General features: G+C 37.3%; 2 protein-coding genes across 5 annotated transcripts; one reads left to right on the top strand and one right to left on the bottom strand.

The window, feature by feature from the left end:
* Positions 1 to 173: 173 nt before the first annotated feature.
* LOC107818875 (protein KINESIN LIGHT CHAIN-RELATED 3) lies at positions 174 to 3,802 on the top strand. The gene is made up of 3 exons (XM_016644939.2): positions 174 to 513; positions 860 to 2,914; positions 3,306 to 3,802. The coding sequence occupies exons 2-3, from the start codon at positions 915 to 917 to the stop codon at positions 3,520 to 3,522; spliced, it is 2,217 nt and encodes a 738-aa protein (XP_016500425.1). The 5' UTR covers positions 174 to 513; positions 860 to 914; the 3' UTR covers positions 3,523 to 3,802.
* Positions 3,803 to 5,553: 1,751 nt separating this feature from the next.
* On the bottom strand, positions 5,554 to 19,492 carry LOC107818873 (DUF724 domain-containing protein 1-like). Of its 4 annotated transcripts, none has more exons than XM_016644933.2 (5): positions 19,390 to 19,492; positions 11,127 to 11,236; positions 10,655 to 10,933; positions 10,273 to 10,473; positions 5,554 to 6,366 (listed from the first exon to the last, which is right to left on the bottom strand). In XM_016644933.2, the coding sequence occupies exons 3-5, from the start codon at positions 10,929 to 10,931 to the stop codon at positions 5,660 to 5,662; spliced, it is 1,185 nt and encodes a 394-aa protein (XP_016500419.1). In that variant the 5' UTR covers positions 10,932 to 10,933; positions 11,127 to 11,236; positions 19,390 to 19,492; the 3' UTR covers positions 5,554 to 5,659. The 4 variants fall into 4 exon arrangements, with proteins under 4 accessions (XP_016500419.1, XP_016500418.1, XP_016500423.1 ...); XM_016644938.2 differs by lacking the exon at positions 11,127 to 11,236 and having other exon boundaries at positions 5,846 to 6,022; positions 6,114 to 6,366; positions 19,390 to 19,490; XM_016644932.2 differs by lacking the exon at positions 11,127 to 11,236 and having other exon boundaries at positions 19,390 to 19,490.
* Between the last annotated feature and the right edge of the window lie 307 nt (positions 19,493 to 19,799).

Genomic DNA, 19,799 nt, shown 5'->3' with positions numbered 1-19,799 from the left:
TTTTTAAACTATTACGTACTATATATCATCAACTAAATTAATTTGTCAAAACTCAAAACGGTGATTCTGTATTTGTTATAGTTCCTGAAAAAATAAGGGGGTAAATCGGCCAATTTACTCATCGCCACGTGGCAAAGACCCAGATAGAGGTAGCCCAGTTGGAAACAGAGCGGCAGTAGCAGACCAAAGTTTGGGGAGAAGTCGCCTTCTCCTTTTCTCTGACATTCCACCTCTGCAACTTTAACCTTAAATAATTATTCACCTCCCTTCTTCCTTTTTTTTCTACTTATATTAATATTAATTCCCTTTTTTTTCCAACTATGTCCTCACTCTTTTCTTAAATCTCCACATTCCATCTTTTTCTATCCTCTTCATCAAACACTGTGATTCCAGCCCCACCAATAGGATAGTAGAATTTTTTTTTCCTTCACACTTTGTATTTTTTTGCCTATATAACTTTCTGAGCAGCACTTCCTCTTTACTGCCCCCCTCTTATGGGTTCTTTCTAATAAGGTATGACTCTTTCTCTTATTCTCTCTGTTTTTTTTTCTGTTGGCTGTTAGTAGTCAACCTGTGTTCAATTCACTTTCTGTTCCATTTATATGTGATTACTGCCTTTGCTTTGAATTGGGTCCTTGCTTTTAGATGGATTGTTTTATTTCATGCTTCTTTTGTCTTGATTCTTGCTGTAGCTGGCGTTTGTTAATATGGTAAGATCTGTTAAAAAGATTAAGTTTTTATCCATGTTGTCTTGTGTGTGGACAAGGTTGTAAGGTCAACTTATTGTGGCATATCATAGAACATGATGCATATGCTGGATCTGCTCAGGAATTAACCGAAAAAGAGTTTGCATTTGCAGGTAATTTATTTAATTTGTAGGAGGTGCTGTGCTTGTTTATTTTGTGGTCTTGAAGATGCCCGGGGTTGTTATGGATGAAATTCATGAAGAAGTTGAGGTTAAAGAATTGAAGGAAAATGGAAATTCAACACCTTGGAAAGAGAAGGCAGTTGTGAATGAGTCCCCTGAGGGTGCTTTGACTCCTCAAAATCCTCCGAATGGGGGCGCGGAGTATGCAGCCGATGGGGTGGTTGAGCCCTCCATTGAGGAGCTCTATGAGAATGTGTGTGAGATGCAAAGCTCTGATCAATCTCCATCTAGACCTAGTTATGGATCAGATGGTGATGAATCCAGAATTGACTCAGAGCTTCGCCATCTTGTGGGCGGAGAAATGAGGGAAGTGGAGATAATTGAGGAGGATGAGGAAGTGCAAAAGCCAGAGAGTGATGAATCTCTCTGCAATTCTGGCTCTAAGAAGGAAACCTCTTCTGACGTGAAGTTGGATAATTCCCTATCATCGAGTGCAAAGACCCCTTCTTCAGGGCAACCCAAGACACCCTCCCAGTTGGAGTTGGAATCAGAAACTTCAGCAAAATCGAATCCAAAGGGGAGGAAACCTTCCATTGAAAAGAAAAATGAAAATAATTCTAGGAAGGCTGTTGTGGGAGGTATATCAAGGAGTAAGAAGAGTTCACCTGCTTCGGGGTCAAAATTGAAGAATGGAACTGAGGATTCATCTGATTCCGGTTTAGACAATCCTGACCTTGGCCCTTTCCTTCTTAAGCAAGCAAGAGATTTGATTTCTGGTGGGGATAATCCCCATAAGGCTCTTGACTTGGCTCATCGAGCGGCAAAGTCATTTGAGAAATGTGCCAATGGAAAGCCTAGTTTGGATGTGGTCATGTGTTTGCATGTGACTGCAGCAATATACTGCAATTTGGGCCAGTACAGTGATGCCATTCCACTGCTAGAGCACTCGTTGGAAATTCCGGTGGTTGAAGAAGGTCAAGAACATGCCCTTGCCAAATTTGCTGGTTACATGCAATTGGGTGATACTTATGCAATGTTGGGCCAACTTGAGAACTCAATTATTTCTTACACCACCGGTCTGGAAATACAAAGGCAAGTGTTGGGAGATAGTGACCCCAGAGTCGGTGAGACCTGTCGATATCTAGCTGAAGCTCATGTTCAGGCTTTGGAGTTTGATCAAGCTGAGAAGCTTTGTCAGTTGGCTCTTGACATACATAAAGAGAATGGTTCACCACCTTCCTTAGAGGAGGCAGCAGACAGGAGGCTGATGGGACTAATTTGTGAGTCAAAAGGAGACCATGAGGCTGCTCTCGAGCATCTTGTTTTGGCCAGTATGGCGATGGTGGCCAATGGGCAAGAAGCGGAAGTGGCATCTGTTGATTGTAGCATTGGAGACACATATTTGTCTCTGAACAGGTATGATGAAGCCATTTTTGCTTACCAAAAGGCACTCACAGCTCTCAAGTCTAGCAAAGGAGAAAACCATCCTGCTGTTGCTTCCGTTTTTGTCCGTTTGGCCGACTTGTACAACAGGACGGGAAAGCTAAGGGACTCAAAGTCATACTGTGAGAATGCCCTCAGGATATATGGGAAGCCCATACCTGGGATTGCTCCAGAGGAGATTGCTTGTGGTCTTACAGATGTTTCTGCCATTTATGAGTCGATGAATGAGCTTGATCAGGCGCTCAAGTTGCTACAGAGAGCACTAAAGATTTATAACAATGCCCCTGGGCAGCAGAATACCATAGCGGGAATTGAAGCCCAAATGGGGGTAATCTATTATATGTTAGGAAAATATTCTGAATCTTATAACTCCTTTAAAAATGCAATTTCAAAGCTCAGAGCAAGTGGAGAGAAGAAATCAGCCTTCTTCGGAATTGCCCTTAACCAAATGGGGCTTGCTTGTGTACAGCGTTATGCGATAAATGAGGCAGTCGAGTTGTTTGAAGAAGCAAGGGGCATTTTGGAGCAAGAATATGGGCCCTATCACCCCGAAACATTGGGAGTGTATAGCAACCTTGCTGGCACTTATGATGCTGTTGGCAGGTATGCTGCATCTTCAAACTTTGCAATTCCTTTGTAGTAGCACCATATTATTTTGTTAGTTACTTGTTGTTATACTTGTTATGCTTTTGAGAACTTAAACAGCTGACTTGTTTTGTATTACCTGAAATATGTTTGAACTTTTTCTGCCGCTTTACGATCTTGCATGCTAGACTAGGTGGGCTAAAATTTAACGAAATTTTTACTAATCAACACCAGTGCTTATTTTCTGTAGCTAGGAGAAAGCATCTGTGTAGAAGTATTTATTGACAACACAAAGATTTTCTTATTTGTTATGAATCACGATGCTGTAATATATGTCTCTTGATTTACTGGTCAGATCATGTCTTCAGCGGTTTTCCAGCTGCATTGATGATGTTGATGCTCTTTGCAGGTTGGATGAAGCTATCGAAATACTGGAATACATTGTTGGGGTGAGAGAGGAAAAGCTAGGGACGGCAAATCCAGACGTCGATGATGAAAAGAAGAGGTTAGCTGAGCTACTGAAGGAGGCTGGCAGGTCTCGAAATAGAAAAGCCAGATCACTGGAGAATCTACTCGATGCTAATCACCGCCCTAATACTATAAATAATGATGGCATTAAAGTATGATTATGAAACAATGTACATGAAATTATATATTTTGAGAATATTTATTCAAGAGTCAAGAAAAAGAAAGAAAAAGGTGTAGGTGAAGGTTTTGGTAATCGGATTCTTGTTCTGGCGTTGATTGGCATAATGCTGAATGGGCTGTCAAAACTGGTCTTGTTTTGTTTTTATTTTCATTGATAAATTTAGTGTGCGCAGTTGTAACTCTGTAATCATTTGTATATCATTATAGAAGGAATGAATAATACTCTTTACAGCATCGCTGTTTTTTGAGCATTCTAAAGAGCTGTCCCTGAGAAAAATAGTCTAAAGAGCTGTCCATGTAACTAAAGTTCTGACTCTGGTTCTCCCCACCCACCCCCTGAAAAAAAATATGCATACAGTTACAACTAATGAACTAGCAGAGGAGTATATTTGTACTATTCAGATAAAAGCTGATAAAACCGACAACACTACGCCTCAATCTCAAGCAAGTTAAGAATCGAATACATAAATAATCACTGTCGATGTCGCTCCATGTAAGTCCATCTCAGTCCAATAATAATAACAGATAAACGCCAAATACATGAATACTATCTGGTTGGCACTCAACCAACCCCCATGATTCAGTAATCATGAGAGATTGGTTGGTGGATTTGGAATGTATCCAGTTGTCAATACTCACTTTCCATTTCTAAAGATCTAACAAATACCTGAACTGTCTGGGAAAAAAGTTCTTGATTTTCTCTTGCATCAGTTTTTTTTTACCGAAGTAGAAATGCCAACTTAGACTTCCTTAACTTAAAGTGAATTCTTTAATGCAGGTAATAACACACCACAAGATAGAGCTTTTTCAAAAATAGCATAAAACATAGTACTCTTTAAGTCTGTGTATGTAATATTTCTGTCAGCTTAGCTTAGTATTATCTAATGTTAATAAAAACATGGTTCCCTAGCTGGAAAAACAGGAAAAATCATAAATATAAGAGGATTGATGTTAGGTGAAGAGAAAGAAGAAAAGAATAGAACGGCGGAGGAGGCGACAAAGATAATAAAGAGCTAAAGTGTCCACATCTATTCCAGCTGCAAATGGTGGGGTGGCTCCATGTTCTTTTAGATCTTATGTTCATGTTACATGAATTGGTCCCCCATAACTTTGCTTTTACTACAGAGCAAATACATATTTAGGTGGGTCATTTATTTAGGTCTTCTGTCTCTACACTACGTTTAGATTTGTAGGGACATTATTTTCAATGGTAAATTTCTCTCTGAATGCTTAGAGAAAACTTATCTTCTTTAGCCAAGCTTTCAATCGTTGAGGGATAGATATTTCAGATTTATTGTTGTGGTGAACTCATCTTTTATCTACTTTGTATGAAATACGCTAATATCCTTTTCTTCTAGTGGTTCCTTCGTCAAGATCAACAATAAATAACAAAACTTTTGCTGTCACAAGTGAAAGGGAGCATTGTGACTTATAGGTGAAAGCAGTCACTAGTGCTTGAATTAGTATAGATTATCTACATCACACCCTTTGGGGTGCGGCCTTTCCTTGGACCTTGTGTGAATACAAGATGCCTTGTGCACCAGGTTGCCCTGCCTTTACTGTTATAAGTAATCACATTAGAAAGATGTTTCAGATAAAGGTTTTCCTTCTTGTATATCCAAAAATAATTGGAAGAGAATTAGATCTAATCTCGTCAAGTGGATACTTTTACACACTAATGATAAAACAAGTCATTTTGGTTAGACAGCGCGGTGCTTGTCCCTCAATATGTAATAGACTACAATGACTTAGTTCTAGATAAAAACAACTGTCCAAACTAACAACTCTTTGGCGATAGAATTTGGTTTTAATTTAGTCCTTCCAAGATTAGGATAAATGCGCTTTTGGATTAGGTAATTTATATTTTTTAATTTAGCCATGTCCCATATCTGTTTCTCTAGACTTTGATAGATCAATCTCTTCTAAGTTGAGTTGAATTTTCTACTTCTAGGGAGGTACTTATAGCAGATCAACAATACTATGTAGCATGCTAGTTGTTGCTTGAACCATTTTGATCAAAGTTGGAGGGGGGAACTGATTTTCACCCTAAATATTTACATTGAAGTTCAGTATTTACAAAAACTGAAATTGTATTTGCCCCCATATAAACAAATACTAGGTTTGCTTCATTGAAGCTACTATCCTTTCGTTATCTACCTGGAGATGACGAATATCATCATAAATGACACCCCTTTCAGATCTCAATACCATGATATCGCGATCCTTTGTCTCTTTCACGTTCTTGGCTAAAATGTATTCGTCCTTGGTTGACATAAGTTCTTTCTCTAAATCTTTTATCTTCATACCAATCTTGTCAATCTCATTTTCAGTTTTCGCTTTCTTAAGATTGTGATTTCTGATTCTGACCTCTACTTCTTCCAACTTGCCTCGAAGCTGAGCTTTCTTCTCGTTCTCCAGCAGCAAATCATTCAGATGCCGTTTAATAGGCATTACATCAAATCCATACTCCTCCAAGTCCTTGAAAGATGCAAGCATGTCATTAATGAGAGTTGAATGACTAAGTTCAGCAATTGTTAACTCTGGAATCTTCTCAACGATAAGAACATACTTTATCATCTGCTGTAAAGCTGCTTCTTCTCGTTTCTCCTCCTCATACTGTGCAAAGGGCGAAAAGTGTGGACTTTGTGGAAGTTTGGCGAATTCATTCATAGATTCAAATACTTTCCAAAGATTGGAGTTCTTAAATCGCAGTGCAAGACTCCGCTCAGGCTTAGTGATCGAATTAAGTTCACCATGTGGCATTCTATTAGGTTGTTGAGTATTGGTCCCAACAAACGGTTGGACTGCCACAGCAGAGGCTCCTGCAAATGATGACAAGATCAACCATGCTACTAACAGGGCTAAAGGAAACTGCAGGATACAAGAAATAGCGTTGCAAGTTAACCTAGCTCCACAAAACAGTTCAGGTCTCAAAATATTTATAAAAAAAGAAGAAAGAAAGCTCGATTTATTACCGCATTTGAATAGGAACATGGGAGTTGTCAACTCGACAGCTCGGGAAGCTGGAACAAACTACTACTTTGATTGGTCGTATTTATCTTCCATCTAATATTTTCTTTTTATTTTTGATCTTCCATCAAATATTAAATATCAGGAACCCGAATTTATGTTTTAAGGAAAACACTAAATTAAAAGTAGAAGATGTGGCTAACTAATCTGGAGAAAAAAGAAAATTTTCAATTTCTTTTTCCTTCTTGAATTCATAAAATTCATCAAGGTTGAGCTTGTATCAAATTATATGTTGCGGAATATCGTGAGTTAACTAGCACACAATCACACACAAAGCAAATAGAGAAGAAAAATCAACACAAGGATTTAACGAGGTTCGGCTAAGCCTAATCCTCGGGGCAAAAGCAGAGAGAGTTTTCCACTATGAATGAGAAGAAAAGCACAATACAATTTATAGAATCCCCAACTACAACCCCTATATATAGATCTCAAAAGGTCTCAAACATATATGAGAAAGGTTTCCCAATTTAACAAGGACTATAGGTTTTCCTTTCCTAAATCTATTAGGTCAATGGGTTTTCCTAAACCTATAGGGACTATGGGTTTCCTAAAAATACAAGGAAATAATTCAAGCCACAAATAACAAACTTGAATTCTCTTCATCAACAGGAACGTCTCTCTACCTTGCCCTCAGCCCTCGCAAGGGCTCTATTGATTTCCGCACGCATCAACGAAGGCTAGGCAACGCCTAAACTTGTTAAGAGACTTAATCTCTTCAGCCATAGCACTAATCCGTCGATTTGGTTCTGTATCCGAAATAGCTTTTGGATAGCTATAACGCTCAAACGCATCAGCGGTCTCTGCAACTACTAAAGCAAATCCCACAGGATTCGTATATCCAAGAAGATTCCCATCAACTACGTTTGCAAACCTTTGCGGTCGATTGATCACTCTCTTCTCTCTGCATGTTGCAATGTTATATGGTTGTTGTTGCGCAGGTGCATCAACATTATCGTCTTGATCAATATTTTGCACCTTCTACACTTCCTCTACTTTAGAACTATTGGGCTGAGCTAGTGGAGATTCAATTTCTAGCTCTATGCGGTCACTGACACCACAATCTGTTTATGCTATTGTCTTCTCCCTCTGACTGTCCAGTAAGGCATATTCATTGAATGTTACATCCCTACTGATACTTAGCCCTGGAGTCTTTTGATCTGTGCACCACAACGTATAACCTTTCACTCCGGTTGCATACCCTAGAAATATGCACTTCTTTGCCCGCGGCTCAAGTTTTCCATCCCTCACATGAGCATAAGCAGGACAACCAAATATCCTTAAATTTGAATAATCAACAGGTGAACCGGACCATACCTCAAAAGGAGTTTTGAACTCAATAGTTGTGGATGGAGATCTATTGACCAAATAACAAGTTGTATTGATTGCTTCAGCCCAAAAATCTTTGCTAACACATGAGTGTGAAAGCATGCTTCGTGCCCTATCACAAAGTGTTCTATTCATACGTTCTGCAATACCATTTTGTTGTGGTGTTACGACACAAGTGCGATGTCTCACCATGCCCTCTCTGCTGCAGAAATTATCGAACTCAGAATTGCAAAATTCCAACCCATTGTCAGTTCGAAGACGCTTAACTTTTCTTTCCATTTGCCTCTCAATCATCGTCTTCCATTTAACAAATGTCAAAAATGCCTCATCTTTTGTTTTCAAAAAATACACTCACACCATCCTTGAGTAATCATCAATCAAAGTCATAAAATACCTGGCACCACTCTTGGAGGGAACTCTATTTGGACCCCACAAGTCAGAGTGTATATAATCTAATTTGTCTCTAGTCTTGTGCTCGGCCCTTCTTGATGAACTTTACCCTTGTCTGTTTACCAAATACACAATCTTCACAAAAATTCAAAACTTGATTTTTGTACCCATTCAGCAAATTCTGCTTACTCAACAAAGACAATCTATTATCACTCATATGGCCAAGTCGCAAGTGCCACAACTGAGACTGATTCAGATCACTTTTCCCAGAAGCTACAGCAGCTTCACCTTCAACTACACTGGCCTGAAGATGATACAATTTAGAATGTAGTTTACCCTTCATGAGTACCATGAAGCCTTTACACACTTTAACATTCTCGGAGTGAAATTTATACCCTTGATCATCCAAAGTCAAAAGAGAAATCAAATTTCTTTTTATCCAATGAACATGCCAACACTCAATGTTTCTGATAATTCCATCGAACATTCTCAATTTGATGTTACCAACCCCCTATACTGGTAATGGATTATCATCTCCCATATAGACAGTCCCACTCATTTGTTTGTAAGTTGCAAACTAATTCTTGTGTGGACACATGTGGAAAGTAGCACCAGAATCAAGAACCCAAGAATTTTGCCCATGACTAGAACTCCCAGCACAAACTTCCCCTACATAGTCACTATCATCAGAATTATTGACAGAATTATTGACAGTGTCAACAATATTTGCCGAATTATCTATTTTCAGCTTCCCTCTTTTCTCCTTCAGCTTAGGACAATCTCTCTTGTAGTGACCTTGCTCCCCACACTCATAACAGTGTTGCTTCCTTACTCTAGACTTTGATCTTACGGTTGACTTTTTCCTGTTGAAGTCCTTTTGTTGCGTTCTTCCTCTAATCACAAGACCCTCGCCCTCAATTCTGCTGTCTGAAAAGCTCTTTTTCAACTCTTTAGATTTTTAGTGCATTACTAACATCTTCTAGTGAAATGTTGTCTTTCCCATATAGCAGTGTATCGGCAAAAGTATCATAAGACTATGGTAAAGAATATAACACAAACAAGGCCTGATCCTCACTCTCAATTTTGATATCCACATTCTTCAGGTCCATTATAATTGAATTAAACTCATCAAGGTGAGTTCTAACAGGTGTACCTTCATTCATACGGAGATTGCATAACCTCTTTTTAAGGTAGAGGAGGTTTGTCAGCAATTTCTTAGAATATAGATCTTCCAGCTTCTTCCATGCCGTTGCTGCAGAAGTTTCTTCAGCAATTTCCCGAAGAACGCTATCTGTAACGCTCATGAAGATCGCACTCAAAGCCCTCTCCTTCAAGTCTTCCTTCTTTGTCTCTTTCATATTTTCAGGAAAATCCTCATCAACTGCTTTCCATAATCCTTGTAACACCAGGGACGATTTCATCCTAATCTTCCATAGACTGAAACTAGAACCTCCGTCAAATTTCTCTACTTCGAACTTTGTTGAAGATGATGAAGACATCTTAACCCTAGATTATATGTAGAAACCTGAACCTTGCTCTGATACCAATTATTGCGGAATATCGTGAGTTAACTAGCACACAATCACACACAAAGTAAATAGAGAAGAAAAATCAACACAAGGATTTAACGAGGTTCGGCTAAGCCTAATCCTCGGGGCAAAAGCAGAGAGAGTTTTCCACTATGAATGAGAAGAAAAGCACAATACAATCTATAGAATCCCCAACTACAACCCCTATATATAGATCCCAAAAGGTCCCAAACATATATGAAAAAAGTTTCCCAATTTGACAAGGACTATAGGTTTTCCTTTCTCAAATCTATTAGGACAATGGGTTTTCCTAAACCTATAGGGACTATGGGTTTCCTAAAAATACAAGGAAATAATTCAAGCCTCAAATAATATTATAAGGTCCAATTAAGCTCAAACTAATAAAAGAAAAAGAGTAATATGAGATTATTGCCTTAGCAGATAGATACATACCTCTATCTGCGGTAACTGCTGGAGTAGAAACTTTTCCAAATGCACCTGATGCTGATCCTGATCCTAATATTGGAATAGTTACAGTTGGAATATTTGAAGTATTATTTTTGGACTCACGGACTTCAAGGATGGAGCTGCGACCATTCATATTATTTTCTTCATCGACAATAATTGGTATATTTGTAGCTGCAGAATCATGACCTAATAAATGAAAGAAAAAGTCACTTTAATGATTGTAGATTTTTAAAAGTCACTTTAATGATTGTAGATTTTTATGCACCAAAGAATACCTATATATACACATACGACATTATGTGTGTATATAAGTATTTTTCATATAAAGATGTCACTGAGAAGTAAGACAACAGCACACTTTTCTAACCTTCTTCAGAAGCTAATGAAGGATCAACAATTGGAAGAGCACTTTGTTTGTGAGGTTGAATATCAATTTCCATCAAAAATGGTGAATTACTTGAAAGATGAGAAAGTCGCCGCCTTTTTGATTCAGCTCTTTTAGCTTGCAGTTGCAACAAAAATGATTGCTTTCTCTCAGCTGACATTTGTGCATATCTAGTGCGACGTCGTGAATTTCTAGCAGCGAGTCGCTGTTCCTTAGTCTTTTGTAGTCTACGCAACACAATATCTTCGTTTGTGAGCATTTCTGTTCCAAATAGTTTATTACTTCGTTAGAGTAATATTTATAATTCTGTTTGATTCTGAAAAAACTATACACTATATTTATTATTTTCGTGTTAACACAAAGTTACACTAATATTAGCAAACAACAAATGGAACATATGCAATCAAATAACGCACGCATAGTGTTCACCAATGTAGTCCAGTAAATGATATACCTTTAGGATTCAACACAGAGAGTTTGTCATACGTAGTCTGTAAAGCAATTTGATACGGGTCATGCACATTCTAATATACCACATACCAATCTTTTGCAGTAGAATTGAGTCTGAAAGTAGATAAACACTATCAAATAAGTTAGCATCTTTTCACATCCCATACCTATGCTATGATCAAACTTGTATACATCAAAAAACTAAACAAATTTCAATTAAGATAAACATTTTTCTCTCCTCCAAGAAGAGTTTTTTAAATTTAAAATATATATATTATAATTTATTTTTTATTTTTTTTGTTGAATAGACCCATATCAACCAATCAATTTCTTGAATTTCACACTATTACCCTCTATCTGTTCTACCTAAAATATATCATCTAAATGTTCAATAATCCCATCAAGCAAAAAACCATTTTCCCCCTTTGCATTAAAAAAAGAAAATCTTTCTTACAAATTTGAAAACAAAAACACAAACAAAAAGAAAATATTTGCTTATTAGAGGTGAAACACATGTGGTAGTATTTTTAAAATTTTAAATAGCCATGTGTCTTTTTAATTTTACAAGTGTTCTATCTATTTCCAAGTGGCTTCTTGCATGAAGACTTGTAGCCAAATACTCTTAGATAATTGGTACATGGCAAGAGCTTTTGCATGTGGTAATATTTCAAAGTAACTATGAATAAATGGCTTATTTTGTCTAAGTATCCTTCCAAGAGAAAAAGTGACATCTTGCATGTTTGTTCATGGACAAGTGTTAAACCACTTGTCTAAGATTACCATCATCATTCTTGCTTATATAAAGCCACAATCTGCCCCATCCGAAACATCAACAAAAGAAAGGAAATCTATCTTCACCTTTGTGGTTCAATCATTACCTAACTATGTAGCCATTATCATAGCAATTATTAAGCTTTCTTCTGTAGTACCATTTCGTCCAAATTGTCATTCACAAGTTATTTCTTTTACAGTTTTTCAACTTGCCGGATTTATTATTAATATTTTGCTGATTTCTATATCCTCTAAATAAATAGAGATGGGCTTGTTTAATCATGTGAAAAAAATTCACATTGCTGAAATAGTTTCTTAGGACAGTGTTGAGTTTCTTTTTAATATAGAAAGGTATTAAAAAGAGGGTGAATGGGAAATGGAAGGAAATGAAAATTTTGAGTAAAATTTTAAGTTTCCCTCTCCTTTTAATGAGACATTGTCCCTCATTGGTAGAGGAAAAGGAGTTTGATGGGTTTATATACAAATGCACTTCATGTAGCTCTTAAAGAGTTAGGAAGAAGGCAAGCCTCGCGCCGTCGTCGTCGCTCGCTCGGCTCGGCTTCGGCTTCGGCTTCGGATTTGGTCAAATGATTGATTGATTAATTTTTTGCACCAAATTTATTTGTTAATAGTAAATATTAACGTAATAATATCCGTATTTTTAACGGATGTATTCCAAATCCGTGGATCTGTTCCAGCAACAAGTGCTCATTCCACCATACATAATGCCACCATACATAATGCTCCATTATAACAGATTGGTGCTACATCCACCATGAAAAAAGTGCTCCACTAAATGAGTGGAACTGCACTATAAATAGATGGTGAACAAATTGTTGAAACACACAGAAAAAAAAATGGACAGAAAACAGAAAGCAACGAGCAATCTGATTTCCTCTTCTGTTATCGCTCAACATTGGCTATAAATTGCATTTCCTTCCTCTCAGAATTTCCATTCGACTTCTGAGTTCTCCTCCTTTCTTGTGCATTACTTTAAACTACAAACAAAGCAACCGTAAGTGTGATTTGTTGCCGAACTTTGTATTCGCTGAAACACTGGGGTTTGAAGTACCGCTACACCAGTGTGTAATTCGTTCTATCCTGGGAGGAAATAATCCATAACCTTGGGTACTAGGAGGAGATTAAATTCCTTAAGGAAACACTGTGAATTCAGTGGGCTCGAATTAATTTCTGTTTTATTTATATTTACGTTTATAAGCTAACATTATAATTTCCAGAATCATTATTTACAAATACAGGATTAATAACAAACTTAAGGAATTTAATAATTTTAATTTCTGTATTTGTGTTACTTTTATTATTCTGGAAACTAAAACCTTTGTGGTTTTTGTGTACTCCCGTTTGGAGAGTAAAACCTTCGTGGCGGTTTGTTGGAGATTAAAATCTACGTGATTTTTACTCCAGTTTTAAAGCCTTCGTGGCGTTTTGTTGGAGATTAAAATCTACGTGATTTTTTACTCCAGTTTTAAACGTTTGTTTGTGTCATTTTTGTCCAGAAAAAATGGCGAATGACAACGGAAATCAAGCTGTTCCGATGGTGACTGCCAACGCATCGACAAGCCGAACACCGACTTTAGCACCGGCAGAAAAACCCGGAAAATTTTTCGGGATTGATTTCAAGCGATGGCAGCAGAAGATGTTCTTCTACCTGACTACGTTATGTCTACAGAAGTTCATCAAGGAAGATGTTCTTGATCTGCCAGATGAAACTCCAGAGAATGAAAGCTTTCTCGTGATTGAGGCGTGGAAGCATTCTGATTTTTTGTGCAAGAATTATATTCTTAGCGGACTGGATGATAATCTGTATAATGTATACAGTGGCGTGGAGACATCAAAAGAATTGTGGAATGCGCTTGAAAAGAAATACAAAACTGAAGATGCCGGGATGAAGAAATTCGTCGCTACAAAATTTTTGGACTACAAAATGGTAGATGGCAAGTCTGTTATTACCCAAATCCAGGAATTGCAAGTAATTATTCATGATCTACTTGCTGAAGGTATATTTCAAAAGAATACTGATGTTGAAAGTAAAATTTTTAGTAATTTTACTAACGGAATTTTCATTGAAGGTCTTGTCATCAATGAAGCATTCCAAGTAGCAACAATAATTGAGAAGTTGCCTCCATTGTGGAAGGACTTCAAAAATTATTTGAAACACAAACGAAAGGAGATGTCCCTTGAAGATCTCATTGTTCGATTGAGAATCGAAGAGGACAATAAAGCTGCTGAAAAGAGAGGCCATGGAAATTCAACAATAATGGGAGCAAATATTGTTGAAGATAACAAAAAGAGAAAGAAGGCTTCTGGTCCGAAATACAACCCAAGCAAGAAGCGGTTCAGTGGAAACTGCTACAACTGTGGGAAAACCGAACACAAATCTACAGAGTGTCGTGCTCGGAAGAAAGACAAGAAAAGGGGTCAAGCAAACATGGTAGAAAAGCATGATGATGTTGATGACTTGTGTGTCATGCTTTCTGAATGCAACCTGTTAGGAAATCCTAAGGAGCGGTAGATTGATTCTGGAGCCACTCGCCATGTTTGTGCTGTGAGGGAAGCATTTTCCACCTATGCTTCTGCTGGACCCGAAGAGACGCTTTCTATGGGAAATGCTGCTACAGCAAAAATTGAAGGATATGGGAAGATATTTATCAAGATGACTTCTGGCAAGGTCATGACTTTGAACAACGTCCTTCATGTTCCCGAAATTAGGAAGAATTTAGTCTCTACTGGACTTCTTGTAAAGCACGGTTTCAAGTGCATTTTTGTATCCGACAAGGTTGTAATAAGTAAGAATGAAATATTTGTAGGAAAAGGTTACCTCACCGAGGACCTTTTCAAGCTCAATGTAATAGTTGTTGACAATAATAACAAGACTTCAGCTTCTTCTTACTTACTTGAGTCAAATGATTTATGGCATGTACGTTTGGGTCATGTCAATTATAAAACCTTGCGGAAAATGATTAACTTGAAAGTATTGCCTAAGTTTGAATGCGAAAAATCAAAATGTCAAATATGTGTGGAATCTAAGTATGTTAAACATCCTTATAAGTCGGTAGAAAGGAATTCAAATCTTTTAGACTTAATTCACACAGATATTTGTGATATGAAGTCAATACCATCTCGCGGTGGAAAGAAGTATTCCATAACTTTTATTGACGACAGTACTCGATATTGCTATGTTTACTTACTTAATAGTAAAGATGAAGCAATAGACGCGTTCAAGCAATACAAAAATGAAGTTGAAACGCAACTTAACAAGAAAATCAAAATGATAAGAAGTGATAGGGGTGGTGAATATGAATCTCCTTTTGAACAAATATGTTTAGAATATGGAATTATTCATCAAACAACAGCCCCTTACATGCCCCAATCCAATGGGATTGCGGAAAGAAAGAATCGTTCATTAAAGGAGATGATGAACGCATTGTTGATAAGTTCTGGATTGCCACAGAACTTGTGGGGGGAAGCCGTTCTTACGGCTAGCCGAATACTAAATCGAGTACCCCATAGCAAAACACAATCCGTTCCACATGAAAAATGGAAAGGAAGAAAGCTCAACTTGAATTATTTAAAGTGTGGGGGTGTTTGGCAAAAGTGCAAGTTCCTAAACCCAAAAGAGTAAAAATAGGACCGAAAACAGTTGATTGTGTTTTCATAAGATATGCGACCAATAGTAAAGCATATCGATTTCTGGTTCATAAATCAGAAAATCCTGACATTCATAATAATACGGTTATAGAATCAGATAATGCTGAGTTCTTTGAAAATATATATCCGTATAAAAAGGAATGTGAGTTGTTTGGTGAAGGATCTAAACGACCTCGGGAAGAAACAAAAGAAAGTACATTTTATCAAGAGAATCCAAGACGTAGTAAACGTCAAAGAACGTCTACTTCGTTTGGACCAGATTTTGTGACTTTCTAATTGGAAAATGAGCCTCGAACATTTAAAGAAGCTATGTCTTCTTCGGAATCATTGTTCTGGAAAGAGGCAGTCAACAGTGAAATAGAATCCATATTGAACAACGATACATGGAAATTGGTTGATCTTCCTCCTGGAAATAAACCTTTGGGGTGTAAATGGATTTTTAAAAGAAAAATGAAAGATGATGGCATTATTGATAAATTTAAAGCAAGACTCGTTGTCAAAGGGTACAGACAACGAGAAGGTCTTGACTACTTTGATACATATTCTCCAGTGACGAGAATTACGTCCATACGAATGTTAGCAGCTTTAGCTGCAGTTTATGGTCTTGAAATTCATCAAATGGACGTAAAGACAGTCTTCTTAAATGGAGATTTGGAGGAAGAAATTTACATGGAACAACCTGAAGGGTTTGTAGTTCCAAGTAAAGAAAAGAAGGTATGTAGACTTGTTAAGTCCCTCTACGGACTAAAACAAGCACCCAAACAATGGCATGCGAAATTTGACCAAACAATGTTGTCAAATGGTTTTAAGATAAATGAATGTGATAAATGTGTGTACATTAAAAATGTTCCAAATCACATAGTCATTGTTTGCCTATATGTGGATGATATGCTGATAATGAGTAATGGCATTGCCAACATAAATGCGACTAAGCGTATGCTAACTAGCAAATTTGATATGAAGGACTTGGAGTTGCGGATTTAATTCTGGGGATTAAGATCCAAAAGACTCCTCAAGGTCTGGCATTGTCACAATCTCATTATATTAAGACAGTACTTGAAAAATTCAAGCACTTAGGCTTTAAAGTTGCAAAGACTTCAATTGACCTGAATCTTGCATTAGCAAAGAACAAAGGCCAAAGCATATCACAATTGGATTATGCTCGTGTGTTGGGATGCTTAATGTACATCATGAATTGTACACGACCAGATATAGCTTGTGCTATAAGTAAACTGAGTCGATACACGAGCAATCCAGGTCAATCTCACTGGATGGCAATGAAACGAGTTTTGGGATATTTAGAACATACCCAAAACTTTGATTTGCACTACAGTAAATATCCTGCGGTGATTGAAGGATATTGTGATGCAAATTGGATCACCGGTTCAACTGATTCGAAATCCACAAGTGGATATGTATTCACTATTGGTGGAGGAGCGGTATCTTGGAAGTCGTCCAAACAAACATGTATTGCCCGCTCTACAATGGAGGTTGAGTTCATAGCCTTAGATAAAGCCGGTGAAGAAGCTGAATGGCTCCGGAATTTCTCGGAAGACATTCCATTTTGGCCCAAACCGTTGGCACCAATATGCATACATTGTGATAGCCAAACAGCAATTGGAAGGGCTGGGAGCGTTATGTATAACGGTAAATCTCGTCATATATAACGAAGACATAAAACCGTTAGGCAACTACTCTCTAGAGGAATTACCACGATTGACTATGTAAGGTCAAGTGATAATGTGTCGGATCCACTTACAAAAGGCCTAACTAGAGAGGTAGTTGAGAAATCATCGAAGGGAATGGGACTATGGCCGAGAACAAGTCATTGTGGCGGTAACTCTACCTAGAAGACTGGAGATCCCAAGATCTAGGTTCAAGGAGATCAAACAAAGTCATTAATGACGGTTCAACATTGTCAACAAAAATTTTGGTCCATTCTCGTGATGAGACAATGTTCAGTACCAAGGATAAAGCATTAAAGCTTTTTAATGATTTCTAAATTTGATACAGGGTATATCAAATAGTGTATCTACGGGATGACACGTTTAGGAATCACCTATGTAAGTGTGAAGTGTTAGCTGCTTCAAGGAGAATTTCGCAAGGCCAATTCTCTACGCACTTATGAAACCAGGCAGTGTTCATGGCTGAAACGAACACAACAATGAGAACCAAAGACGGTTAAGGGATTGATTGTGTGACTTATGGTTGTCTAGGTATACACTAAAGTTCGACGGTTCAAAGATATCAAATCTACCGATTGACCGAGTATATCCGACATAAGTTCACTACGGAAAGTTCAAAGGGAAACCTACTTATCCAGATGCAATTAATCCTTGCTTGCAAATCACACAAGTTTTTCATGCATACTTCCGTGATATAGTCATTCCCCATTCATGTGGGGGATTGTTGAGTTTCTTTTTAATATAGAAAGGTATTAAAAAAAGGGTGAATGGGAAAATGGAGGAAAATGAAAATTTTGAGTAAAATTTTAAGTTTTCCTCTCCTTTTAATGAGACATTGTCCCTCATTGGTAGAGGAAAAGGAGTTTGGTGGGTTTATATACAAATGCACTTCATGTAGCTCTTAAAGAGTTAGGAAGAAGGCAAGCCTCGCGCCGTCGTCGTCGCTCGCTCGGCTCGGCTTCGGATTCGGATTTAAATTCGGATTTGGTCAAATGATCGATTTTGATTAATTTTTTGCACCAAATTTATATGTTAATAGTAAATATTAACGTAATAATATCCATGTTTTTAACGGATGTATTCCAAATCCGTGGATCTGTTCCAGCAACAAGTGCTCATTCCACCATACATAATGCTCAATTATAACAGATTGGTGCCACGTCCACCATGAAAAAAGTGCTCCACTAAATGAGTGGAATTGCACTATAAATAGATGGTGAGCAAATTGTTGAAACACACAGGAAAAAAAAACGGACAGAAAATAGAAAGCAACGAGCAATCTGATTTCCTCTTCTTTTATCGCTCAACATTGGCTATAAATTGCATTTCCTTCCTCTCAGAATATCCATTCGACTTCTGAGTTCTCCTCCCTTGTTCTGCATTGTTTTAAACTACAAACAAAGCATCCGTAAGTGTGATTTGCTGCCGAACTTTGTGTTCGCTGAAACACTGGGGTTTGAAGTACCGCTACACCAGTGTGTAATTCGTTCTATCCTGGGAGGAAATAATCCATAACTTTGGGTACTAGGAGGGGATTAAATTCTTTAAGGAAACACTGTGAATTCAGTAGGCTCGAATTAATTTCTGTTTTATTTATATTTACGTTTATAAGCTAACGTTATAATTTCCAGAATCATTATTTACAAATACAGGATTAATAACAGACAGTGCCCAACATGATTCAAGTCAATTCGTGTATCTGCTTACAAATAATATTATTGCAGTATTATTATCGTTATTTTCCGGTGTCATTTCCCTAGAACACATAGTACAAACACTACAGATACATCGACTTGTCCATGGCAAATAATCTTGGGTCAATTCGGACAGAATAATTCAGAACTTCAACCAAATGCATTACTGAAATAAATTTTTAAATATGTATTTCCAAACATGCAGGAGTAAATCTGACCAAATTACTGACCTGCATGTAGAAAATTCAATAAGAAACCCAAAAATCATTAAAAAAAACTAACAGATCCCACCAAATGAAGAGGAAACAAACACCAAACAAAGAGCAAAACTCAAATTTTAACCCAGAAAAAGAAAGAAAAAAAGTAGCTTAAATTAACGACAATGTGAACTAAGAAAAAAAATCTGAACAAAATAAAAAGAGATATTGTCAAGAGAAGAAGGATGTACCGTTAGGATGAGCAAGTATGCAAACCCAGATTTATCGATTGAGCGACGGCTTCTGAAAATAGAAAGTTTGAGAGTACACGGAGAGAAAAGTTTGTCTTTAGAAATGGATGAAGTAATACCAATTTATCCCTAAAGAAATTTACAATTCCAAGTGTACCCCTGTTCGTACACTTTGGCCATTTAATATATTAGAATTTTTTTCTGAAAATATGTACTTTATTTCAATTACTGTTATGAATAGTTTCTACATTGGATGTCCATGCTGTGAACAACTTAAAGATTAAATCTCCTACTTTATGCCTATCATTTTTACTCCCTTCTTTCTATCTCTTCTTATTTACATTTTAATGCATTGTTTTTGTTTTATAACACGTTATCAGCACGAAGCTCTAATTTTATTCTTAACTCCT

Source organism: Nicotiana tabacum, chromosome 6, assembly GCF_000715075.1.
Source record: "Nicotiana tabacum cultivar K326 chromosome 6, ASM71507v2, whole genome shotgun sequence".
Lineage (NCBI taxonomy): Eukaryota > Viridiplantae > Streptophyta > Magnoliopsida > Solanales > Solanaceae > Nicotiana > Nicotiana tabacum.
The sequence above is the reverse complement of the archived record's forward strand: the minus strand, read 5'-3'. Positions and strand labels throughout refer to the sequence as shown.